General features: G+C 50.2%; 1 protein-coding gene across 10 annotated transcripts in view; it reads left to right on the forward strand.

Annotated features, from left to right (window-relative positions):
- Positions 1 to 26,840, forward strand: part of PRDM2 (PR/SET domain 2) — a 111,449-nt gene that overhangs the window by 68,426 nt on the left and 16,183 nt on the right. For 6 of the 10 annotated variants that reach the window (XM_079142721.1, XM_079142722.1, XM_079142719.1 and 3 more), the window contains 2 exons: positions 3,677 to 3,787; positions 5,589 to 10,023. The exons of 1 other annotated variant lie outside the window; for it this stretch is intronic. In XM_079142721.1, coding sequence (XP_078998847.1) covers positions 3,677 to 3,787; positions 5,589 to 10,023 — 4,546 coding nt within the window. Of the gene's footprint in view, positions 1 to 3,676; positions 3,788 to 5,588; positions 10,024 to 10,237; positions 12,441 to 13,219; positions 15,566 to 26,840 lie in introns of those variants that run through there. 3 more of the 10 variants (XM_079142723.1, XM_079142725.1, XM_079142724.1) reach the window with 3 other exon arrangements.

Consider the following 26,840-nt stretch of genomic DNA (forward strand, 5'->3'; position numbering starts at 1 on the left):
CCATTTCGCTTTCCTCGTATTTCATTCCTGTGTCTTTCTCGTCTAGACGGAGTGGAGCAGCCAGCCGGCAGTAGCGCCAGTAGGGCCCCGCAGGAACCCGATGGTAAGTGCACTTGTGTACTTGCCAGGCGCCCTGCAGTGCCTCTTGCCTTGCAGACAGAGGCTGGCCAGCCTCCTTGCCTCTCTGTAAAAGTTCTGCTAGGTTGGTTTGTGGTGTTTTTTTTTTAAATTTAATGACATATAGAATGAAAATCAAGTATCAGGAAAGAACTTCACTGATTTGAGAAAATGTGACAGGCTCCTCCATCTATTTGCAGAGTCTGGTGTCGCACGACTCCAAGCGCGTGTAAGTGTGAGCGGGACCCCTGGTTCTGACTTGTGTCCTGTCATAGATTGCTTCGTGCCTCTGCAGCCCCAACCTTCAGTTGTTTCCACAGACGAGCAGATAGAATAGTTGGTTTTGATGGCCATCGCTTCTCTGGTCTGAGACCCTAATGCAAAGTGTCTTGATAACAGATTGTTCTGATTAAGACTGAAAAAATAGTGTGTCACGTATCTCAGTTCCATGCATGAATGATAGAGTCATGCTAGACCCCTCTCTCTCATACTGAGTCTATCGTGTTCACCAGTTTATCCTGGTGGTAAATATAATCGTTCTATACCTTCATTTTTAGAATTGGTGTATAACGTTACTCAAGTACTTACTGTTACGTTTAATAAGTGTATAGACCACAGAGTCCCTTAGCTTTTAGTGACCCCACAGCACAGTTCGTTGGTCTAGCCCAGTGGTTCTTTCTGGGGAGATTTCCTCCCCAGTGGGTATATGGCCATGTCTTGAGACGTGGGGTTGTCATAACTAGAAGTCGGGGTGCTGCTGGCATCTGGTGTATAAAGGCCATGGATGCTGCAGAATATCCTCCAATGCATCTATAACCCCCTAAAACAGAATTATTTGACCCCAATTGTCATTCATGTGGCAGTTGAAAATGCCTATACCCCTGAGCCATCTGTGGCAGGGTACCCTTGTTAGTCCTCTGCTTAGCATACAGAATATATTCCTACTGCATATGGTTTCTCTCCAAGATGGATAGTCATGCCTTTTAAAGTAGACACCTTGGTGGGCGCGGGTGGGGAGAAAAGGAACTTTTTACTGATTAGGTTTGGGGAGTCCAAAAGGGGACATTGACATTCAGTATCAGCTAGATATTTTAGGCAGGGAATAAACTTCATAGCACTTTACCTTTTAGGTAGTTATGCCATTATATTTTGAGTACATCTTAACAGTAATATTAAAATTGTGCTTTGTTTTATAATAATGGGAAGTCTAGAAATTTCATTTAATAGTTTATGTTTTTCATATGACCTGTTAACTGGGTCTGTATGGCACTTGAGATTGTAGAAAATCTCTGAATTGCCTCTGGAAGGGTTATTTTTAACAATAGATTATCACTTGTTTTTCTGTAAAATTTTACAGTGTAAGGTTTATGTGAAGAGGCCTCATTTAGATTGCCTCTCTAATTTATTTTAAAACCTCATACAAAGTAAGTGGTCGGTAAGAAAAGGTCACATTCCCTGGCCTGATTGGAGTACCTGATTTGGTACTGATGGGAGGATCCTCTGTGAACCTTACCTTCAGATTGCAGTGTCTGAGGGCACTGCCAGGCCGTGGTGAGGCAGCTGTGGGTGTGCGCTGGGGCTAGAGCCATTAGGTCATGCTCCTAGGCAGAGAGCCGTTTGTGTCTGCACGTGTGCGGGTGACACGCACTTTGTTGAGTGTCAGTGATCTGCTCTGGTCACACAGAGGGATCATCCTGGGGCAAGAAAATGGGATGAAAAAGTCCAAATGCCCTTAAACAGCTGGATCCTTCAGATGAAGGCCGAGTGCTGTTAGGTTGACTAAAGGAGGAGCCTCTGAAGAGCTCTCCCGCGTGGAGCAGTGCGCCCCTTGGTTTGTGACTCTTCTCCTGGCAACCTGGGTTGGCCATCTGTGCAGACCCGCTACTTCCGTTCCCACCAGTGTGGTTCCAGCGGTATGTGTTCATGTCCCATTTTCATCTTAACTGACACGGGACTTGAATGGATGGACAGGTCGTTCAAGTGAACACTCGCATAGTATAGGTGCAAAAAAAAAAAATTGTTTTTTTTTTACGGGTTGAAGAATTAGGTCCTTAAAATGATATTTTAGAATTTACTTAGTAAGGCTAGTAAGCTGAATGACTTATTATTAAGTACTCATCTCCTGCCCCTTTTTTGCTATATCCCTTGAATTTTTATAAAAATCTGGTGGTGTGTTTTAGGTTTAGTACTTACTTTGTATTAAATTTGTTGTCTACTTTTAATCTGAATCATCTTTTCAGTGATGCTCTTTTGTGTCCCTGATCCCACTTTTATCTGTTGTCTACATTTTAGCTAATTATGCTCCTCTGTAGCTATTCTCTGTAATGGAGAATATCATTTTCTGTGTGTTCCAGAAGCTTGTGAGCGTTTTGTCATTTGTCATTTTACTAATGGGGCGATATAGTAGCAAGAGACTTGTGTAGGCTGGGATTGTGGCTCAGCAGTAGAGCGCTTGCCTCACACGAATCCGTTCGATTCTCAGCACCACATAAAAATAAATAAAATAAAGGTATTATGGTATTATGTTCATCTTCAACTAAAAACAAAAAAATTTTTTTTTTTTTTTTTTAAAGAGGCTTGTTGTGAAGAGGCAGGGTAGTAGCTGTAGGGGCTCTTTGGAGTCTGCCTGAGGAGATTAGTGCAGAAAGGGAAGGAAATATCCAGGGAGGAAGAATGGGAGCCCATCTGGATTAAAGACTGAGAAATACCAGTTACCGTGAAAAGGAAATTTAGAAACTAAAAGTTGGAACAATTACATTTAGCAGTTTTGGTCTAATCCTAAAGAGAGGGCGTTTCTAAACCAGCAGTCACCTGGTACTTCTGTCCAGTTGTATGTCCACTGAGCACGGTCAGGGCTTGAGTTTATTGTTCCAGCTTCTCAACGAGATGTTGCCTTTTAATCTTACCTTCTAAACTATGGAGTCACTTGGAATGCAATTAGTGTTTCCTGAATTTCATCTCCTGCGTCGCTAATGGAATATTGAACTGTCAGCCCAGACTTAGAGTTGAATCCCTGAGGGCCCTTTGAGGGCCATGCCGGCTAACGGTGAATTATTCATAATTATTCTCCATTTGATTTTTTGAGCCAACAGTGGTGATATAAGCATGTGTATCCCTTCAAATTCAGTGGAATCTCTGCTTCCATTTTGCTCCAACAGTTATAAGTAATTGTATCTTTACCAGAAGAACTCCAAATTATATTGTTTTTCTCTAATAGACTTCTTACAGATAATTGCTAGTTCTTATTATTTGTGTGGTATTAAAACTCAATGTTATTACTAATCTGTGTTTGACATCAATAACGTTAAGTTTGTGAGGATATATTATCTATTAATTTCATAAGAGAAATTCTGACCAAGATCTGAAAAAAAAATAAAGGACCAGTGGGTTTCCTCCCCCCACCCCACACAACTTTTACAGCAGTTGCATTCATCATTTCTTTCTTTAGGAATGCAAAATGTTAATTGCCTAGAAATATAGTTGCTGTGATTGGGTTAATACTGGTTTTCTCTAAAAATTCAGAATGATAATGAATTAGCAAATAAATATTGTGTTGCAGGGAAGAAAAAATCCCAAGAAAATAAAAACAAAGGAAGCAAAAGCCAGGACATAGCGCTGAAGACAAGTGAGCCAGATTCGACCTCTGCAAATATGAGAGATTCTGTGGAAGGTAAGCTGTGACAGTAGACTCATCTACTTGGGTATGTATTACCAGTTAACTTAGTGGCTCCATGTTTTGCCCTTCTGAGAATCACCCAAGAATTATGAAGGTTTTTAGCAAAAATGCTGCCTAAATTTAATAAGTGGTAGACCCTTCCACTTCTCACCGGGGTTCAATCCCTTGTATCAAAACAAATAAATAAAAATAGCATGAAGCATACTATGGGATTACATTGATAATGAGTATGAAGTTCAAAGTCATCAAAACAAATCTGTGGTGGTAGGAGCCAGACTGCAGGAACATGAGTAGGCTTCTGGGGTGGTAGCACTGTTCCATTATTGATCTGTGCAGTGGTCACACAGGGCCTAATCACGTTGCAACAATTTCGTCTTATGCACTTTTATGGTTTGTCCACTTTAATTTATGAATGTTTTATTCTTCCAATTGATTTAACAATTTAATCGATCAGTAATTTAATTGATTTTTCTGGTCTTTCATAGTATTAGAAGACAAGTTGCTCTTGGCTCATGCAGTTGAACCACTGCATTAGAACTGTTGTAGAAATGAGGGAGGTGTGTCTAAACTTGTTACGGGCAAATATATGCAGAGAATGGAGCTTGCTCAAGAGTTGTTCATTCGGGCAACAGAAATTTCAAAATACAAATTTCAGAATATAGACTCATGATTCTTTGAAGAAACATTTGTAGAGAAAATAATGCAATAAAATATTTTGATTGCCTTTTATAGTCATTTTATTAGCATTGTTTGTGATAAAATTATTCATAAAGAATTGCAGTCTTGTGTGCCCTTGTATGAAGCAAGAATAGATGAGTTCATTGTTCACTGACCAATGTGACCACTTCCCCCGTCTGCCACAGTCCCCAACATGTGCACAGAGTAGACTCGCTTAGTCTTCTGCAGTTGGGTGAACAGGATTGTTAGTTTTGTGCCATCCTCCTTGGTTCCTGTCTCACCACAGCCAGTCAACAAGCACATTTCTAAAATACATATTCAGAGCCTGACCACTTTGGACCACCTTCCCTCACCCTGCCTCCTCTGTGTTAGGGTGGCCTTACTGACTTCCTTTAGTGTGATCTTTTCTCTGAGGTTATGTTGTTATTGTTTCTTCCATCCGGAGGGCTCTTCTCCCTTAAATATTTGCATGGCTTATTTTCTTTAGGTCTCTTGCCCAGCTGTATCTTACAAGCGAGTGACTGTCTCCCACATACCACAGGTTGAGCTCTGTTTCCTTCAGTGACATACTCCTAATTTAATAATTAATCAGGTTTAGAAGAATGATCTCCAGCATTTTTGGGACTTGAAAAACTTCTGACACAATTCTGAAAGGTGTTCTACTTTCTAAATACATAGTTTTTGTCAGAGGAGAGAGGAGATCATCCAGTCCAGACACACTATCAAGAATCTAACCTGGTGATATGTTCAGCAGTTTCTTGTTTCAGTATGTAATCATGAGAAATTGGAATTTATAATTCCTGAAAATTAATCTTGGCAATTCCAACATAATTGTAAGCACTGTATTTCTGTAAGGGGAGTCATATACATGTGACTAAATGCAGAAAATTAAATGCCATGTGGTCATTCTCATCTGCTGTGTGCCCAGAATGTCACTTGGGCAGAGTCTCCATAAATATTTGAATGAATGAAATGGATTAAATGAAGTACAGAAATTGGAAGTTGATTTGTTGTTATACATTAGGCAATAAGAGAAATGACTGAAATCATAGGACTGGATTAGGGAGTGGCTAGTTTTGCCCTCACCTCTGTGCTTCTGCTTCTGTGCACTTTCCAGGTCCCAAAGAAGAAGAGAGGCATCCAGCTGGAGCCCCTGAGCAGCCAGCCCTTCTCCAGGAAGGGCTCAGCCAGGATACACCACCAGAACTGCCGACCTCCCCTGCTGCCCACGACCCGCAGCCAGAGCCTGATGGAAGACGAGAAGCCACAGATTTTGAGGTGAATGATCTGGATGAAGAGGAAGAGGAAGAGGAGGAAGAAGAGGATGACGATGACTTGGAGGAAGATGGGGAGGAAGAAGGCGACGTGCCGAATGAAAGCTCTGTGAAAGAGCTGGAGATCCGGTGTGACGAGAAGCCAGAGGATTTGTTAGAAGAACCAAAAAGCATTTCAGGAGAAACTCCTGAAGACTCCCCGGAAGGGACACCTGTTGTCCAGATTCCCAAAACTAAAGAAGAGGCCAACGGTGAGGTGTTTGAAACATTTATGTTTCCGTGTCAGCACTGTGAAAGGAAGTTCACCACCAAGCAGGGCCTTGAGCGTCACATGCACATCCACATGTCGACAGTGAACCATGCTTTCAAGTGCAAGTACTGTGGGAAAGCCTTTGGCACACAGATTAACAGGAGGCGACATGAGCGTCGCCATGAAGCTGGGTTAAAGCGAAAATCTAGCCTGACACTACAGCCATCGGAAGACCTGTCTGATGGCAAAGTTTCTGGAGACAGTGTCACTCCTAAGGATGAATTGAATCCTCCGCATCTTGGGCAAGACTGTCTGATTCTGAACTCAGAGAAAGCTTCCCAAGAAACAGGAAATTCTTCTGTTGTAGAAGAGAACGGGGAAGTTAAAGAACTTCATCCATGCAAATATTGTAAAAAGGTTTTCGGAACTCATACCAATATGAGACGGCATCAGCGCAGAGTTCATGAACGCCACCTGATTCCCAAAGGTGTGCGCCGAAAAGGAGGCCTCCTTGAAGAGCCACAGCCCCCTGCAGAGCAGGCCCCGCCCGCCCAGAATGTCTATGTACCAAGCACAGAGCCAGAGGAGGAAGGGGAAGCAGATGACGTGTACATCATGGACATTTCTAGCAATATCTCTGAAAACTTAAATTACTATATTGATGGTAAAATTCAGACCAACAACAGCACGAGTAACTGTGACGTGGTTGAGATGGAGTCCAGTTCGGCAGACTTGTACGGCATAAATTGTCTGCTCACTCCAGTTACGGTGGAAATCACTCAAAGTATAAAGACCACACAGGTCTCTGTAACAGACGAGCTTCCTAAAGAGCCACCTGGCAGCACAAACGGTGAGTCCAAGAGACGGAGGACTGCCAGTCCACCTGCGCTGCCCCAGATCAAAGCTGAGACGGACTCTGAGCCTGCGGCGCCCTCGTGCTCCTTGAGTCTGCCTCTCAGCGTCTCGTCGACCGAGGCGGTGTCTTTCCATAAAGAGAAGAATGTCTATTTGTCATCGAAGCTCAAGCAGCTTCTTCAAACCCAAGACAAGCTGACTCCTCCTGCAGGGATTCCATCAACTGAAGTCCCAAAGCCAGGTCCTGGGTGCGTGCCCGCTCCCGCACCCGTGTCGCCCGTGACCTCGAGCAGGTTCAAGAGACGCACCAGCTCTCCGCCCAGCTCTCCTCAGCACAGCCCCGCCCTTCGGGACTTTGGGAAACCAAGTGATGGAAGAGGAGCGTGGGCAGACGCAGTCCTCACGTCCAAGAAGCCCAAACTAGAAAGTCGCAGTGACTCACCGGCGTGGAGTTTGTCGGGGAGAGATGAGAAAGAAACTGGGAGCCCTCCTTGCTTTGATGAGTACAAAATATCGAAAGAGTGGGCAGCTGGTTCCACTTTCAGCAGTGTGTGCGACCAGCAGCCTTTGGACTTATCCAGCGGTGTCAAGCAGAAGGCTGAGGGTTCAGGCAAACCTTCAGTCCAGTGGGAATCCGTGCTGGACCTCAGTGTGCATAGAAAGCCTGGGAGTGAGTCTGAAGGCAGGGAGCTGAAAGAGCGCCACTCAGCGCAGCCGACCTGTGGCGCTGTGAAGAAGAAGAAGCCAACCACCTGCATGCTCCAGAAGGTTCTTCTCAATGAATATAATGGCATCGATTTACCTGTAGAAGATTCCCCTGATGTGACCCGGAGCCCAAGCCCTTGTAAATCTCTAGACGCCCAGCCAGATCCTGACCTTGTTCCTGACTCTGGTTTCTCGGCCCCTGCCATCGAGTCAGCCCCTGAAGTTTGTCCTTCATCACCTCCCCTCCAGGCATCTTCCTCGTCTTCCGGTCAGCTGCCTCCTCTCCTGATCCCTGCAGGTCCCTCCTCCCCTCCACCCTGCCCTCCTGTGTTGACTGTAGCCACCCCGCCCCCTCCCCTCCTTCCCACCGTCCCTCTCGCTGCCCCTTCCTCCAGTGCGTCTCCTCACCCGTGTCCCTCGCCGCTCTCGAACGCCACTGCCCAGTCTCCTCTTCCAATTCTCTCCCCAACAGTGTCCCCCTCGCCCTCTCCCATTCCTCCTGTGGAGCAGCTCATGTCTGCTGCTTCACCTGGGCCTCCAACACTTTCTTCCTCCTCCTCCTCCTCCTCCTCCTCCTCCCCCTCCTCCTCTTCCTCTTCTTCCTCCTCTTCCTCCTCTTCTTTCTCCTCTTCATCTTCCTCCTCATCCCCGTCACCACCCCCTCTCTCAGCGGTGTCATCTGTTGTTTCCTCTGGCGATAATCTGGAGGCTTCGCTCCCTGCAATAACTTTCAAACAGGAGGAACCAGAGGATGAAGGTCTGAAAGCCAGGGAAGAGCCCCAGTCTGCAGTTGAACAGGATGCTGTTCAGGAAACATTCAGCAAAAACTTTATTTGCAATGTCTGTGAATCACCTTTTCTTTCCATTAAAGATCTAACCAAACATTTATCTATTCATGCTGAAGAATGGCCCTTCAAATGTGAATTTTGTGTGCAGCTTTTTAAGGATAAAACGGATTTGTCAGAGCATCGCTTTTTGCTTCATGGAGTTGGGAATATCTTTGTGTGTTCTGTTTGTAAAAAAGAATTTGCTTTCTTGTGCAATTTGCAGCAGCACCAGCGAGATCTCCACCCGGATGAGGTGTGTACACACCATGAGTTTGAGAGTGGGACACTGAGGCCCCAGAACTTCACAGATCCCAGCAAGGCCCACATGGAGCATATGCAGGGCTTGCCGGAAGACCCTTTGGAGACTTCCAAAGAAGAGGAGGAATTAAATGATTCCTCTGAAGAGCTTTATACCACCATAAAAATAATGGCTTCTGGAATAAAGACGAAAGATCCAGATGTTCGATTGGGTCTTAATCAGCATTACCCAAGCTTTAAACCACCTCCATTCCAGTACCATCACCGCAACCCCATGGGTATTGGTGTGACGGCCACAAATTTCACTACCCACAATATTCCACAGACTTTTACTACTGCCATTCGCTGCACAAAATGTGGGAAAGGTGTTGACAACATGCCCGAGTTACACAAACATATCTTGGCATGCGCTTCTGCAAGTGACAAGAAGAGGTATACTCCGAAAAAAAATCCAGTACCTCTGAAACAAACTGTGCAGCCCAAAAACGGAGTGGTGGTCTTAGACAACTCTGGAAAGAATGCCTTCCGGCGAATGGGACAGCCCAAAAGACTGAGCTTCAGTGTTGAACTCAGCAAGATGTCGCCAAATAAGCTCAAATTGAATGCATTGAAGAAAAAAAACCAACTTGTACAGAAAGCAATCCTTCAAAAAAACAAATCTGCAAAACAGAGGGCCGACTTGAGGAGCCCCGCGGCCTCGTCCTCCCACGTCTGCCCCTACTGCAGCCGGGAGTTCACCTACATCGGCAGCCTGAACAAGCATGCCGCCTTCAGCTGCCCCAAGAAACCCCTCTCTCCTTCCAAAAAAAAAGTTTCTCATTCATCCAAGAAGGGCGGACACTCGTCATCACCTGCAAGTAGCGACAGACACACCAGCAGTAGCCACCGAAGACGGACAGCAGATGCTGAGATTAAGATGCAGAGCACGCAGGCACCCCTGGGCAAGACCCGGGCTCGCAGCTCAGGCCCCTCGCAGTCTCCGCTGCCCTCATCATCCTTCCGGTCCAGGCAGAATGTCAAATTCACGGCTTCGGTCAAGTCCAAAAAACCAAGCTCCTCCTCTTTAAGGAACTCCAGCCCTATAAGAATGGCCAAAATCACTCATGTGGAGGGGAAAAAACCCAAAGCCGTGGCCAAGAATCACTCTGCTCAGCTCTCGAGTAAAACCTCTCGGAGCCTGCACGTTAGAGTACAAAAAAGCAAAGCTGTTTTACAAAGCAAGCCCAATTTGACAAGTAAGAAAAGAACGGACCGGTTCAATGTAAAATCTAGAGAACGGAGTGGGGGGCCGATCACCCGAAGCCTTCAGCTGGCAGCTGCCGCTGACCTGAGTGAAAGCAGGAGAGAGGACGGCAGCGCCAGGCAGGAGCTGAAGGACTTCAGGTAAGCTCGCTCAGGGCGGTGAGGGCGCAGAACAGTGGGCTGGCCTGTGGGGTTTTGTTTTTGTTTTCTTTTCCTATAAAATTTTGACCCGAGCCCTTAGAAGAAATAGCTGTCAAGTAAACTGTAGGCGTATAGGGCCACTGCTCTGGCCACCGTAGAGAGGAATCATTAGTTTTCCTTTCAGACTCACAAAGTGGTACCATTTCTTTAATAGGGCCAGGTATGAATTGAATTTGAAACCACGGAGAAGCTCTCAAAAGTTCCCTATGTGAAAAGATGAAGTTCTCTCAAACTTCCTTCATATCTTGGGTAATATCTCAGCATCACTTTATTATTCCCTGACCGTAGATCATTTTGTAGGCTAAGGTGGATCATGAGTTCATTAGCAAACCACCTTGCAGTCTTGCTCAGCAGTTCTGTGACTTGAGCATCGATGACTTGGACAGCTTTTGTTATCTATGCTTTCTTTTACTGCCAGTGTTTGAATTTTCAGAACTTGCCACAGTGGTCAAAACAGCACCATGCTTCTTAAAAATGCCTTGTGCTCCCACCTCCCCAACGCCCCCTTTCAGCCCTACGATGGTAAGCAAGCCAGGTTCCAAAGGGAAGGAAGAGCTGGAGTGGGTGCTTGGAGCGACAGGGAGGCAGAACCTTGAGGTTCTTTCAGGCGAGCATGGTGCCCCCACAAATGAGCTTCATCCGTCAGCGCCCATGCCCCAGTAGTGCTTCATCTTAGATTTGTAGTGACATGTCTGCCTCCTCCATGTCCTCCACCAGTTAAGCCCTGCTCTCAGTGACAGATGAGGAGATAGGGCCATTGTTAGTTTTGTTACATTGACTTCTCAGGTTTTCTGAGTCACTTAACCTGAGTTGATATGCATTCTTGGACTTTTCTGCTGTCTCACAAATAATGCCTTCAGGTCAGTTTCCTTGAGGTCATTGTCATTGACTGGCATTTATACAAATACTTGTTAGCCTTGGCTGAGTATGCAGCCTGACCCCACTCTGGGCTTTCATGGCTGTAGTTTTTAGTGTCTGGGAATTCTTTGGTGTTCAAGCAAATAAAGGATAATTGTGGAGTGATTGGTGTTCTGGAGAGATGATAAGGAAACAAAAGGCCTGTTGTCACTGCTGAACTGAGCAGGTAGGATTCTTCGAGCCTGTGTGCCTTAAATCGTGGCTAAATAAAGATGTAGAGAGGTCAGTAGCCCAGAATGATCTGAATGATTTACTGTAGGATTAAAGGATCAGATTTTTCAAAAGCTACTTCATAAATGTTAACTATTCAGTTGCTGTGGATGTGATTAGCGTGTGGCCGATGGCGTGGCTTAGTGGAAGTCACCCTGGTGAGAGCGAGCACCCGCAGCCCGCGGAGCGCCTCCCTCTGGTCGTGCATCTAGGGTGTCCTAGCAGGTCCATACCAAGAAGATGTTGTCAGAATGAGTCCTTTTCATGTTGGTGTTTTACCAAAATATGCCATCATTTTCACAGAGTTTACTAAAGAAACTCCTTCCAGATGTATCCTTTTTGTCTCTGATAATATCTAAAATAATTGTCACTTTGTACTGGGACCCATTTATACAGTTCAGGAATAAAGTTGATTTGAGAAAGAATTAAGTACTATAAAGAAAAGCCCTCCGAGTAACTGTGCATTTGTGAAGTTTGTCAATTTTGCCATTAGGTTCATTACCTCTAAAGGACCTTAAGTGACTAAAGAGGTGATTTTCTCTTCTCTCCTCCAGTTGATTAAATCGTTTTGCTTTGTTCAGTAGCTGACAGGTTCATTGCTGGAGTGAGGTCTGTCCTAAAAGGAAGCACAGAGAGTCAGATGAGAAAACATTGGTGCTGCCTTACCTGGTAGATAGCAGCAGCAGGCATCCCCGGTAGCTGTTCCCACCTCTGGTGAGTAGCTGGAACTGCGCAGTGGACGTGTCTGCAGGACCAGGGCTTATCCAGGGTGCTTACCAAGTGACCGTAATCTTGTGAAGTGCCTTTGGAAATTAAAAAGCACATGTTCAACAGATCATTAGATTTTGAATATCTGGATACAGGAGTGGCTCTTTTTTTCAGAGAGTTTATTTTGGTCTCCGCCATACCTCAGAGGTACTGGAATTCCTAAATTCAGACTTGGGGCATGTGTATGCGATTGCCATTGAGTCTCACTTAGGACTTCTCCAGGGGATCTCTTGTCCCCAGTGCATGCTTATTGCACTACATTGAGAAGAGGTTGTTGTACTTCCTTGCAGTCTTCCTGTTTTAGCGTATCATTGCTTCTGAATTTTGTTTAGAGGTGGTTCCGTGATGCCGGGCCTCTGTCACATGTGGAGAGGTGCTTGCCTTCGCTGTTCTTGGTGGGTCTGCTTTCCTTTCGCTGCTGCGCCCTCAGGGTCCTTCAGAGCTGGCGGCGTCCTCTTCCTGTCTTGGGCTCCGTGGTTTTTCAAGTGTGTGCTTGCCACTGGCTGCGTGAACGTAACTGGGTTCTTCATGTAGCCCTCGGGGGTTGGCAGTTTGTTGGTCACTTCATGGAGCACCAGCCATTGTGCCTTTCAGGTGGTAAAGAAGCCGTGGGTTCCAAATCCTTTCCTTGGGACAGAGTAGGAAAAGAGTGTGATGCCACCATCGTTCAGCCTCTGGTCCCGCTCTTCCTTAATGCCGTGGCCCACCCTGAGTTCAGTCACAGCTTGCCTTGGGCTTCTTGGGGACACTGAATTCAGACCTGGTGTTGGGTTTAGTTCCACAGCTCTAGTAAGACACTGAGAGAAAGAAGGGGGTCCATTTTCCTATTCACCTCTCACCCATTTTTGGGTTTGGACATTTTTTAACACTCCTGTAGAGCAACATTTTTCTTTTGATACTGAGTTCCCATTGCAGCCAGTCCAGAAAAACATCACGATCAGAGAAGCGAAATAAAATTCCAGGCCAAGTTTTCCCATTTATAGTGAACTGAGTCAAAAAACACAGCACCCATCTCTCCCATCTCTATTTCTGCTGTACCACTCGGAAATGGCCCTGACTGGCAGTTATCCTACGTGTAACTTTGGATAGGACCCCCGAGTTCCTGAATACCTTCAGAGTCATTTGTGTGTTTGTCTTGATGACATTTGTCTTACCGTCTCCTCACCTTTTTCTTTAACATGGTCAATTCATACAAGGTTATGTTATGTTGTCATTTATCTTCAGTTTTCTTATTTTCTAGGAACTTCCTGTAGAAAAGTCCCCCAAACAAAACAAACCTTAATTGACTAAAAGATATTGCATGCTCAACTTAGGATAAGCACTACGGCAAAGGATACGAAATCTACCAAGCTTGCAAGACCAGTTGAAGCTGACTCAAAAATCCAGCTGATTGCGGCTGGCTTGTTGCCCTGGTTAGTCAGGCATCTGCTCCTTCCGTGGTGCCCAGTGTGTGTGCTGGGCTCCTGGGTGACTGAGATCCAAAGAGAAGGGCCCTGTAAGACGGGCTAGATGAACTGGCTCCTCGTCATGGGACTGTAACTCAGATGTGAGTGTGGCCCTTGATTTTGGCACATAGCAGAGAAGGGAATGTTTGAACTTAACCTTGCAAAGCAAGTTCTCTGTTTTATCAGTAGTTTATCGTAGATTTCAGGGATGACAGATTCGGATGCACTCATTTTAAAACTTTTCCTACACACCAGCTCTTGATGCCTTTCTTCTAAATGAATCGTAGACAGAGAGAGGCATTTAGCTGATCTCTTACCCCCCAAACCCCTTTTTTTAAAATCAAAAGCAGATTGCCAGCGTAACCGAGAGGAAACCAGATTGGGTATGGACTCTTTTTATGCTTCTTACAGTGTCATGTTTATATATCCAGGTGGACATTATCCTCTCAGATGGTTATCTGGCACTAATTTATAACTATGATATTATGAGAGACTATGTAGCAATATGTCCATGCACAGAGGCATCCAGGCCTGCATAGATGTATGTCTACACGTAAGCATAAATGAATTTACATGCCAGGTTTCACACTGCAGTCTCTAATAGAGATTAAAAACAACAAATTGGCCTCTGCCGAAGTCCGTGAGTATCATTTCTCCATTTGTTTTTATGCCTTCTCCTAAATTAATGACTGAGTTGGTGGAAAATGGCTAGATTTTATTCATACTGTTTTTTGTTCTCAACTTTAAAAGTAATCTACCTCTTAAAATTTGTAGTTTAATACTTGTTTAGTGAGTTTGTGCCACTTTAACCCTTTCACTATCATTCCCATTTTGTTACATTTCTGTTATGGGGACTTTATGTTGAAATATTGTATAAAGCATTTGTAGCAGTTTAAAAATAAAATATTTAAAATTATTTAAATTGTTTTGGACGCTTCAATTGTACTATATGTGATTTACATTTTGCATTTTTGTTTGCATTGTTAATCTGGAGTGTTCCTGTATGAAGTTTGCTGTTAGTTATTTTATTGCTTCTTGTTGGAGAGTGCTATAAAAGACTATTCTAATGAAAACATTAAAATTTACGATTTGACATACAAAAGGGGTTGTTCCTTGATTTTAACCGATGTAGCCTTGAGAAAGGGCGAGAGAGAGAGAGAGAGAGAGAGAGAGAGGAATTAATTATAAACAAGACTGCTGTTTGATACTTTCCCCTTCTAGCATGGAATATATCATTGGCTTGACAGATGTATAAAAAAGATTTTTTTATGCCGTTACTGCAAACACTTTAATAAATAGGGAAGACTTTGAATGGTACATTTTATATCATTGTAACCAATAAAAGCTTTCTAAAAACTTGTGGAAGGACTGCATTTTGTACATAATCGGGAGCTCGTGAGAGGGAAGAGGAAGGTGCTGAGAGGCGCGCTCTTTAACAGGCAGTGGTCGAGGGGCCTCCCCTCACCTGTTTCTGCCTGGCATTAGCTGGACATGTGTAACTCTAGTTGTCATATCCTGTCTAGAGGGTAGACGCACAGTAGGCCGGTGGTGCCAGGGGCTGCCCTGTGAACTTGATTTGGTGAGCGTGACATAAAGGATTTCTTGCATGGGGTGTAGTTTCCTCGACGCTTGCCGACAGTTTAGTTGTGGATTGCTCTCTTTTTGTGGCTCTCCTGAGAACGAGTGGAAGACTCGATGACACTCGAGGTGACCATGCCTTCCAAGCGCTTTCTCTGCAGATGAAGAGTGGCTGGAGGCGCGCCTCGCTCTGCCGCCCTCCCCTTCCTCCTCTGGGTCGGCGGTGCAGGCACGCCCGCTTCCCTCGGCCTCTCTGGCCCCTGCTGACGGCGGAAGAACCCAGCGTGGGGAGCTTGGCGGCAGCTGGGGACGTTCGTCAGTGTTAGCTTTACCCGCTGAGCTCGCAGAGCGAGGAGGCGGAGCGCGCTCCTGTGGGAGGCAGGCCTGGCTTCCGCGGCCCATCTGCTTGCCATTCTGTCCCTGGCCTTCACTCGGCGGGCACAGGACAAGCCCGGCTGGTGGGTTAGCGTGGGGAGAGTTCTCCGTGCTGCGTGCAGAGGACGAGCAGGGAGCTGGTGGTCTTCGGGTGCTCACTGGATTCAGGCGCTCTCAGCCCCAGCTCAACTGTGGCCTGGCTCTCTCCTTGGCCACCGAGCTCAGGAGTGAGGCCGCGTCCTCCCTGGAGGAGTTCCCGCGAAGGTGCCGGTTCCGACAGGAAGAACCTCTGCCCCATTTGGGTTGCTTTTCGTCCTCGTAGGGTTGAGCTTTTTTCCTAATTAGAAAGCTGAGAGCTGACGCCTCCGGCACTGCCCTTGTTTGAAAGCATCGGCTGTCCCTGCCTCCATTGGTGAAGCCCCGTCTGTGGCGGCGCTTCAGCCGGGTTGAAGGCCCTTTCTAGCTGTTGATTGAGTATTTATAGGGCCAGGCTGTATTTGAGGTACTTAGGATGTCTGTGGACAAAGTGGACAAAATCCCAGCCTCTGAGCTTGCGGTTGCCTGGTGTCCTTTCCCCCTTTTTGATGCTTCATATTTGAAGTCTCCCCACTTTGTCACAGTCCCCAAAGCTAGGTGGTTGGGAAGATGCTTTCTTCGTGTATGATGGGGGACGTCTACAGGACTGCAGACCCATGATACTTAAGTCAAAGTGACACTAAAATAATGGCTCACTGATGCATTTAACGTTTGATTTATGTGGATTTTGATTTGATGTTGAAGCTCACTTTGAATAGATTGACCCAGCCATAAACTATCTATAGCGTAGTTGACCTTGAGGATGGATTGGAGCACAGGTAGGTGACACGAGCACGCAGGCCACCTCACAGTGCGCTGAGGACTTGGCTGCTGGTCGAAGAAGATCTGCTGTTCCCTGTCCACCTCGCAGGCCCAGCAGGCCCTGGGCCGCCGCGTCAGGATCAGCTCTCCATGAATGTTCTGGTAAAGCACTGCTAAGGGTGTGTGTTGAGCCTGGACAGACCGCTCTCAGAGGCTTAGCAAGACGAGGAGCCGCAGCCCTGTCCCTAGCCCGGTGCGTTTGCAACTTCACCTGGAAAGCGTGTCCCAGCTACTAGTTTCAGGTTTTTAAAATTGGACTATTTAGATGACTTGGGAACAGGGGCTGGGTAGTCTGCTTTAAAGGCTCTGACTAATTCCGGTGTCCACGTTCTGGATTCATATTGGAAGGGAGAATACGTGCGGTCTTAATTGCTGGGGTGCTCGTTGTTCCCCTTTGAGCCTCACAGTGCCACGTCATCCTCATGTCCTCCCGCAGAGCGGGCGCTGCTGCTGTTCTTGCTTGTCTGAGGTCGTGGGGCTCCGGACAGTGTGCACTGCGGCAAGGAGAGGGCGGGCCTGAGGGGACAGCCACAGGGCCTGTCGTGCAGCTGCTGCTTGGCTTATTCATGCCGTGGTTGGCGCCTCGGGCACCACCTCTGGTGCTTTTCTGGGGTGGTGGTGGGAGGGGGGCACTGGGGATTGAATTGAACTCGGGCACTCAGCCAATGAGCCACATCCTCAGCCCTGTTTTGTATTTTATTTAGAGACAGGGTGTCACTGAGTCGCTCAGCACCTCGCTTTTGCTGTGGCTGGCTTTGAACTTACGACCCTCCAGCCTCAGCCTCTTGAGCCGCTGGGGTTACAGGCGTGTCCCACCTCCCCCGGCACCTCTGGGGCTTTTTGACCTTTCTTGCTGCAGGGTTCGCCCTGCTGGCAGGATCTGAGGTACACAGTGCTGTGAAATACAAATAATAGAGAGGAGATCCAGATTGCTGGGGGAAACGACATCTGTGTTACCATTAAAATTGGAGACAAAACATTCAGTGTCAAAAAGAAAAGGAACAAAATTTGAGATTTGTGAGTAGGTGTGATGTAGGGAAGGAAAATGTAAACTCCCCTGGGTTGGTCTCTCGAGCCTGCGCCCCAGGCTTGCTGTTTACCCCCACCTGCCCTGGTTCATGCCACTTCTTCCCTTGCTGACCCCTCTCGTGCTCCTTCCTTCTCTGGGGTTGTTGGAAACGATCTGAGGAGATTTTGAGTGAATTTAACATGGCTTTTGTGTGCTTGCTGCATGTTTGATAATGTTAAGCATTTTTAAAACTTGACTCTTGACCAATACCCCATGAGGTCGGTGTTATTTGCAGGCAGGGACAGACGTGGAACTGCCCAGGGCACCCACAGCTCTCGGATGCATGTTGAGATCTGAACTGCTCCCAGGCTGTGCGCTCCTGTTGATCATTGCAGGTTTTTCAAGTTTGATTTTTTCTAATTGCAGAATACAGGCCTTCATATCTTCTCAATTCAAGGCTTTTGCAACATTCGGTACGGAGCCGGGTGGTTGTGTTGTGGGTGAGGTTGTCTCCCTGCTTGGGGATGCTGCCCGTTAGGGGCTGCAGGAGGCAGACTCCTGTCCAGTTTCCCTCCAAGTAGTGGACTAGGCCTCTGTTCCCCTCACAGGTCAGCTGGCTAGGTCAGTCACACTGGCTTTTAAAGCCTCTCCCTCATCAGTAGTTGACTGTTCAGCAGAAATCAAGCTTGTTGTCACGTTGCCCTTTGGTCTTGAAAGTGATTCAGAGAAGGCAGCTGGGAGTCATCATGAGTCCCAGGTACTGCTAGAGACATGTGACCTGTTGAGTCGTGATCCAAAACAAGGCTGATCCGGGCCCGCCTTCCACCTCAGCAAGTAGTCCCTTGGGTGCGATAAAACATCTGCCTGTAGTAAATTGGAGGGTTAGGGTTTGGAGTGGGTGTATAGGCTTCTGGATTAAGACTAAGAATTGGAAAAACCATCATGACTGCATTAAGTTACTTGCTGCTGTTGCAGAAATTACATTCAATTGTGAGCTGATGAAAGGGGCTGGGAATCACCTTTATCAGAGTGAACCCGTTGGCCGTAGGGGGGTGGGATTTGTACAGCTTGCGTTTCCTACCTCGCTGTGCCAGCTGGATTTCTTTTCAACTCTTGCCGATAGGAAGTGATAGGAGATTCAGCCAGGAGTTGCAGATGAACATTTCCTGGAAGACATTGCTGCCTCAGTGTGCCTGTCCGTGTCCAGCTGACTGTAGCAGGAAGCCATGTTTCTGAATGCCCCTCGCAGGTGCTGCCAAGTAACTCAGCAGGGCAAGAACTGGAGTGTCACTAGGTAACGGCAGGGTCTTCGGATTTTAAAGGACAGTTGCATTCTGAGCAGGAACATATTTAAGCTAAGAACACTTTCATATCAGTGTTGAGACAGGAGCTTCTGTGTAATCTAGAATTCCACCTAGATAGCTATTGAGGATTAGCATTAAATCTAAGTGTAAATTTTAAACAGGACTCGTTTTAAAAAGACCTGGAATTTGCTGCACAGGTAGGTGAATAATGAAAGGGTACTTAGGCCGTAGGATACAGTTGTAGTGATTTTATTTTTTAATGTAGAATTTCAATTTAAAGTAATTGGATTTTTTAGTACTTAATTTTGCCAAATTATAATATTTTAATATTCTTATTGGAATGAAGTTATTTAAAACTCATATGGGCTCAATTTCCCTTGCAGTAACATTCTCTTCCCACTCGCTTTTTATAATCATGTTCAGTCCTTGCCAGCCCAGCTAGAGTGGAGGAGCTTTTTCAGATGGCTTCTATTTCCAAGCTGTTATTGGATTTGTGACTTCGGGCACATTCCCCTGTAGTGATTCAGTCGGTCAGCCATTCAGAAAACAGCCTCACATCGTCACCCTGGGTTGCTGGGTGTTGCGCTGTACACAGACTGATGGACTCTGGCCAGAGGGCAGCCCCGTGTACAGGGACGTTGAGCGGACCCTCGGGATGCAGCCGGCCTCAGCGAAGGGAGTTGAGGGAGGGGCTCTATTCTGAGTGTGTCACGTGGCTTAACTAGTGCTGAGATGTTCCCCACCTGAAGGGGCTAGTGTTCTCATTTACAGATAAGTCACGTCAGAGAGGAGCTATGTCACGGCAGCGAGGGGGAACCCCAGGCCTGCACCTGATCCCAGCACCCCTGCACTCAGCTGCAGCATGAAAGCCCCCTGCTTGGCGTGGGTTCTGGAGCACCTACCGGCTCTCCTGGCCTCACACGCAGACTGAGGCTAATGTCACTCCGGAGTGCAGTCCTGTGGCTGAGGGTGGCAGCGGGACTTAGCCTTGGCTTTGAACTACTGGTCTGGGCTTTCGCTCCCTGGGGCCCCTTGGAAACAGGCCTCCTGGTCTGCAGTGGACCACCCCCACGCCCGGCTGTTAGGAGGCGCTGTTTTCCTAGGAGGTGTTCGGTGACTGGTGGCCAGGCTGGCTCTGTGTCCTGGCTGGCGCTGGCAGTGACCTCTGATGCTGCTCAGCGTCAGGCACCCAAGTGCTCACAGCAGTGAACTTCAAAAGGTGCCGGTGAGCAGCCGCGGGGCTTTGGTCATCCACCCCAGTGCAGGGCAGGACGTGGGTGATGAGCTTGGATGCAGGTGACCACCATGGAACCTTTGGAGGAGGCTCCTGGAGAAGCTGCTTGTACTGTTCAAAGGCCCTGAGAGAGAAGTTTGCTTCGTGGAGACTGAGAACGTGGTCACAATCCTCCTTATTTCCTGTCCTTACTCCACCCTGGAGTTCTGCACGGCGCTCAAGCCTGCTGTGCGTTCTGTTGGGATTCACGTTTGTCTACGGCACTGCGCTTCCACCATCTGGCACAGTGCCTGGCAGGCAGTAGTTGCTCAGTAAATGTTTGTTGAATAAAATATTTGCATTCTGGCTGTATCTCATACTCACCCTGGAGCCTTGACCTCTGCAAGTGACTTAACCTCTCTAGACCTGGTTTTGTTCATGTGAAGTTGGGGTGGTCGATCTCACCACAGAAGGTCACTGTGAGGACAACAGATGACACCTGAGAGACCACAGATGCTGCGCACGTCCAAGTGCCATCACGCGAGCTGCTGTCAGTCAGTGTTACTCAAGGGTGTTCTCTTGAATCCCAGTGGGGTCTGGGGAGAAGTCGAGGCTGGTTCTTCTAACAATGTGTGTGTGAGATTCCACAGGCGCCTGGGTGCTGTGGCTGGAACATTCCCACCTCGTCTGTTCCCTGCCTGTGATTGCTGCCGCCGCCACCAGTGACACCAGGGCTTTTCTGTGTCTCCACGGGGCCGGGCTGTTCATTCACGGACCCCAGGTGCTCCCTTCCTGTGGCAGTCCCCTCCCCCCTGCATGCACCCATCAGAAGCAAAGAAACGAGCTGAGAAGACAGGAAATCATTTTCAAGTTGAAGTGAGAAAAGTGCTTCATTTTTATTCTGTCACTCCTCCACAGAGCTTTTTATAGCTCTTGGTTTTGGACTTCAGAGCAAAATATGAATTTTAAAAGGCCTAGGTTCAGAAGAAGACATTTCATAGCTCTGTGAAGCCTGAGAACTCAGCCTGAGGACTTTGATTCACCGAAGTCGCGTGAGCATGGTTTCTGACGCTTGAGAGTCCTCGCCAGCCGCTCCCTGAAGGGCTTTGCACGTGGCCTTTGCCGCAGGCCTGTGCAGCAGAGACTGCCGGGTCCTCCGCTTCACCGGGGGAGACACAGGCCAAGGAACCTTAAGGTTTGCTTGAGGCGGCAGAGGCGCAGCCGGGAACCCAGTCCAGGTTGTCCGTCTCCAGAGTGTCTTCGGCCACTCGTTGTTTAGGCCCTTGCCCCTGTCTCCTGTAGGAAGCGGAGGGACTCTTGGCTGGGAATTACCTGCCCTCGTGGACAGGAGGCGCCAGCTGACTTGAAGAGGCCAACGGCTGTCGTCCTGCCTAGGAGTGGTCCCTTCTGTGGGACACTGGGCTGGCACGCCTGCCTTGGCCAGCTGCACCGCCTGCTTGCTGTCGGGAGGAGTGGACAGACCCTGGGCCGCCGGCGTCAGCTCTTTACGTCTCTTCACAGAATTCTTTCCACACCACGGGTGGCAGGCGGCTTTCAGCTGTGCCGGGAGCGGCTTCTGGGGCTCCGTTCACACTCGGAGAAGCGGAGCGACCCTGGGTCTGCTTGGAATGCGGGGGGTGGGGGCTGCTGCTTCAGCGCCAGGTGTTTGCTGCTGTGACCTCACTGTCCGCTTCCCGCTTCTTAAATCTGTACCCTGGATACGGCCACCTTTCCTTGAAGGCTCGCAGGAGCCGTCGTCCAGTGCTCCCCTGTGGAGAGGGATGCCCTCGGGTGGTTCCAACATATGGGACTTAGTGTCACCGCATGGTGGGCCCAGAGCTCGCGATGCCACTCTCCTTGGGAGGGGCGGCATCCTTGCCGTCCCCTCGTCAGTGATGGTGGGATCCGTATCCTTGGCCTCCCTCAGACCTGCTTAGTGGGAAGCGAGGCAGCAGGTACGGATAGGGAGGGGGCCCCGTGAGCGCCCAGGGTCCACCCCAGGGCCAAGCGTGCTAGTCCTGGGGGCGGGGGTCCTGGCCCGATTTGCCCACCGTTCACTAGCCAGGTCTTCGCCGCTGGTTCTTTTCTGGTAGTGACCTGGCCGTACTAGTGACCTCTAGACAGGAGAGCGTTGAGCGTGACAAATGTGGACTGTACTTTCTAATCCCCTAGACGTGCGTTCAGCACTGAGTCGTGGAGAGGAGGAGTTGGGGTGCGAGGGTGGTGAGGGTCTGCTCCAGGAGGCGGCTGTGGCTCCCGCCGCCTCCGTCCTTCAGTCTGGTGAGAGGACGTCTTGCGTTTGGTGCCTGGTGCTTATGAGTGGCCAGGCCGGTGGCTTTGAGCGGCTGGTCCTTTAGCTGCGGTCTCATCTTTCTGCCCCAGGGCCGATGGGATTCCCTTCCTGATTTGGGGTCCTGCCCTGGAGTTTCCGCCAGAACGCTTCAGAGCTCCACGTGGCCTGTGGGAGTGAGTTTTACGCGCTTGCCACCTTCACGCACCTTCAGGCCACTCCGAATTTTACCAGCGAGTGGAAACCGAGCCTGTGGTGCCTTTGCCCTTGGGTGGCACAGCCTCCTCCACACGTCTCAGTGAACGTGCTGTGCTGAGGTGTCTCATGGCTGCCATCATTGATTCCGCTGCGATCAGTGAAGTGTCTGTGCCATTTAAAGTGTTTTTGAAGTTTCAGGCAGAGCCCACTGGTGCCAGCGAACGTCAGGCCTTGCGTTAAGGTGGCATTCTGAGTTGTGCGGAACAGGCGATGGGGTGCGGGAGTGTGGATGGTCCTGTTAATTTGAGCTTGGGAAGGGGCCACGCCCGCCTGTGCTCCAGCTGTGCTCCAGGCTGTTGTCTTGGTGACGCTGGCTCAGACCGCCTACAGCAGTCACCTGGGTGGCTTGTTAGAGTGTCAGACCTACTGAGCCGAATCTCTGGGATGGGATTTTTTTGCATCAGCATCTCCAAGGAGCCTCAGCCAGATCTGAGGCTTCTCCGTTCTGTCTTGGGAGAATGAGTGACGGGTGTCACGCAGCTCCTGGCTTCGTCTGCTGCGGTCTGTGATTTCAGGGTCTTTTCCTTTGCTCACGGTCTGCTGTGTTTCCGGCGCCTTCCTGGTGTGACTCTTTCCAGTTTTGCTCAAGATAAGGAGCCTTCTTACTGGACCTCAGCCCTGGTCGGCTCTGCTGAGCCGCAGACACTTGGCCTGGCTTGAATGAGGCCGTCCCCACAGCTGGATTGCTCACCGGCGATTTCCCCATCGGCCACTGAGTCAGAGCTGCCCGGGGAGGTGGTTCAGCTGGCCGCCTCCAATAGCGAAGACGGGAGCGCTCGGCTCCAGGACTCAGGCCTCCCGGCCTCTCCAGCAGGCTTGCCCTTGCCCGGGGAGCACTGGCTGGGAACACAGGGCCTGGGGGCGTGGGGTGGCTCCAGAAAGCCTTCTCGGTTTTTGTTAGAACACCGACGTGGCTGAAGGACACGGTTGAGGCTCTAGTTTAGCCCCAGCCACCATTTTAATGGGTGCTCTTTGGGGCCTCTGAAGTCCTGGCCGCTGCGCGTGGGGAGAGCCCTTGTGCTCCGCTTCCTGGCAGCCTAGTTAAGTGCATGCCCAAAGTCACTTGTGCTTGTTTTCAGACCTGTTTATGTCACTTGTATTTATTGTTGCTTGTGTGACTTAATAGCTGTTGTTCAAACCAATGAAAGCGTAGACTTTATAGAACAACAGCTGTGCAAAGGCATAGGCCTGTAATTCAGGAGGCTGAAGCAGGAGGCCCCCACATTCGAGGCCAGCCTCCAAAACTTAATGAAACCCTGTCTCAAAAAAAGGGAGGGCTGGGAATGTGGCTCTGGTAGGGCACTCCTGTGGTCAGTCCCCAGTATCAAGGAAAAAAAAAAGTTGCAGCCCAATTAGGTGGGGAAGAGCAGGGCGGAGATGAGGCACGGACAGACCTTCACTCGTGTTGCTTTTTCCAAGCGTGTCACTTTGAAAACTAGAAGTCCTCGACGATGCCCTGTGGCCCTGACCTGGCCCAGCAGGCAGCGTGGACGCTGGCATGCATTCCCTCGCTAGTGGCGTGGCGCCGAGGCCTGTGCTGTCTGGTCCCCGTGCTGTTCTGGTCCCCGTGCTGTTCTAGGCACTGCAGGATCTAGCAGAGAACGAGGGAGATTCTTCACTTGTGACGTTCTAGTGACAGACAACGGACGGAGTGCTGGGTGGGCACCACTGCGGAGAAGTAGAGCGGGAACAGAGCCATGCGGAGAAAGGCACCGTGCCCGGTTGCAACGGCCGGTCAGAAAGCAAAGACTTGGAGGTGGGCAGGCCTGTGGTCCCCAGGGAGAGCATGGGTGTGGACATAGCAAGTGCAAAGGTCCTGAGGTGGAACCCGTGTGCCCAAGGGGTGGCGAGGCCAGTGGGGCTGGGCGGGGGGACGGAGTAGCCGGGCCTGGCAGTGTGGGATGTTGCAGCCACTCTGAAGGTTGGGCTTCTCTGAAGTGGTCAGAGGGCTTCAGAGGAGGAGCAGACCCGAAATGCCTTTTAAGGGTCTCTGCTGGTCTGTCGAGAACAGACTGAGGGGTGAGAGTTGAAGTAGGCCAGTCGGGAAGGAAGTGTGGTGCCTGGTGAGCAGCCATGGCTGCTGGGTTGCTGGCGCAGTGCGGTTCTGGGCTCCTCTGGGGAGGGCCGCAAGTTGGCTGAAGGTCAAGGGTGGGCTGCTGGAGAGAGGGTCCTGATGGCGGGGCCCAGGGCTGAGCTGAGGACGATGCAGCAGTTTGGGGGCCCCTGTGAAGCCCTGGGGCGTTACATTCGCGCTGCTCTCAGACGTGAGGGAGAGGTGGGGCGGGCGAGCCGCAGGCCCAGAGGCAGGACCCAGTGCGGGGCAGTCGGGGAGCCCAGCCCTGGGACTGGGACCCCAGGAGTGAGCGAGGGGACGGGAAGGTGTCAGGCCCTGCGTCTCCTCCCAGAGGTCAAGGAGCACGGGTCAGTGCTGGTCCACAGGGAGGAGGGAGGACCGCAGCATGGAGGTCACTGCGGACCTCAGTGGACACCTGCCTGGATTGGGGTCGAGAGGAAGTGACAGAGCTCGGGCCTGGCGCACCCAGCGCCCTTCAGCAGCTGAGGAGTGGGCAGAGGGCTCCAGTGGGGCCTCTTCTTGTTCCTGTGTCTGCTGCTGGACTGGTGGGTGACCCTGGAGAGGCGTGGGTAGCAGGGGACAGTGCCCTGCCCTGCGGTGGCGAAAGGGGCCTGTGGGCAAGTCGGGCTCAGGTCGAGGCGGTGCCCAGGGAGCGTGCAGTGGGAAGCAGGGCAGCAGCCGAGTGAGGACAGAGGTGTCCAGGGGAGGGGAGCAGGGACGCAGCAGTCGGGCCCGTGGGAGGGCTGCCCGGAGGCGCCGGGAGCCACCTGCGTGTGGACGGAGCAGCGGGAATTCGCGCCGGGTCTGCAGGGAGGTTGAAGGCGTGCACGGATAGGGGTTCTCGTTCTGAGTGACCCCACTTCTGGGCAGTCACACTGGGGAAGAGGGTCCATGCCCAGCAGACCCTCTCCATTCTGAGCTCCTGGGCTGTCACAGGCACCACGCAGGCTGGGTGCAGTGCTCCCCAGTGGGCACGGCCGGCCTCGGGCCTTGTCACCCGGGAGGGTGGGCGGCTCAGACCGCTGGCAGTGGACGCTAGCTAAAGCTCCGATGCCTGGTCCTCAGCCTCCCCAGGAGCACCGAGTCAAGCCAGCGCATCAGAAGGCCTGGCGGGCCTCCCTGCAGGCAGGGTGGAGTCAGGGACGCCAACCGCGGTGACACCTGAGGGAGCTGGCAGGGTGGGGTCCTGGTGGGAGCCTAGCATGCAGAGGCCTCTACTTCCTGGTCTGGAGTCATTCTGAGTCACGGGCCATTCACTGGTCTGCACGGCAGGTGCATGTGGCCCTTCTTGTCCAGGGAGGCAGCTGCCCACAGCCACCCTGGCTCCCCACGGCCACCCTCAGCTTGCCTGCCGATCCTCTGGGGGAGGCGTTTATCAGAAAAATCACTTTTAAAATGCGTGACTTGTCCTCAGTCGCCCAGAAGCCCTTGGACCTGCTGCTTGCCAGAGGCTGAATGCCCCATGTTGGCCAGAAGTTCCTGAAAGTCCCGCGGAGGAGACGTGGGCCCTCGCCCTCGCCCCTGGCGCGCCTCCGTGGCAGACCCCCGTTCCCTGCGTGAGAACTGCTGTGCGTGAGCCCAGCGAGAGCGCAGGAGCGAGTTGGGATGGGGCTGGGAAGCAGCAGAATGTCCCCTCTGTCCAGGACTGGCCTTCAGGGGCAGATGTGGCCTCTTCCAGAACTCGCCCTTCTTGGGGTGAAGTCGACTACGACCCCTCCCCATCTCCGGCAGGAAATCAGGCAGCAGCACCAGAGAGTGAAGCAGATCCCCAACATGTGTCTTCCCTGGAACCCCAGTTTCAGGGCATGAGTGGACACTGCAGGGGCTCATGGGCGCCCCACGTTTCTGTGGCCAGGTCCCGCGTGCTGAGCGCTGGTGGGCTCTTGTCCCCTCAGCAGGTGTTTAGTTACACATTAGCAGTGAGCATCGCCTTCTGGAGCGTGTGTCCTGGAGGCCGGGGCCAGCTCTGTGCCGCTCCGCTGCACCCCAGGCTGCACAGGTCAGCCTCGCCCTTGGCTTCGCCCCCAAGTTCCACACCTGCAGGTGGGTCAGGGATGTTTGGGGAAGACTCGCATCTGTACTGGCCACGTGGACTTTTCCTGTGTCACTCTCTAACCTGGTTTGTGCAAACACAGGGATGCGCATCAAGGGCTTGAGCAGCCACAGATTTAGTGTCATGGGGGGCGTCCTGGAGCCCCCCGTGGATGCCAGGGGAGGCCCAGAGGGGCGGCTCGGTCGTACCTCGAACTCGGTTCTGGCTCACTGGGTAAGCAGGTTTGTGCAGCTCAGTGGCCCCAGGTACGTCCCTCCACAGTAGCCCAGGACGTGCGCAGAGTTGGAAGTCTGATTCCTAAGACCGAGTCGAGTTCAGAGCACGTTGCTTTCCGTGACCGATTTAGGGAACTTCCGCCCAAAAGG

The sequence above is a fragment of the Sciurus vulgaris genome, assembly GCF_902686455.1.
Source record: "Sciurus vulgaris genome assembly, chromosome: 1".
Lineage (NCBI taxonomy): Eukaryota > Metazoa > Chordata > Mammalia > Rodentia > Sciuridae > Sciurus > Sciurus vulgaris.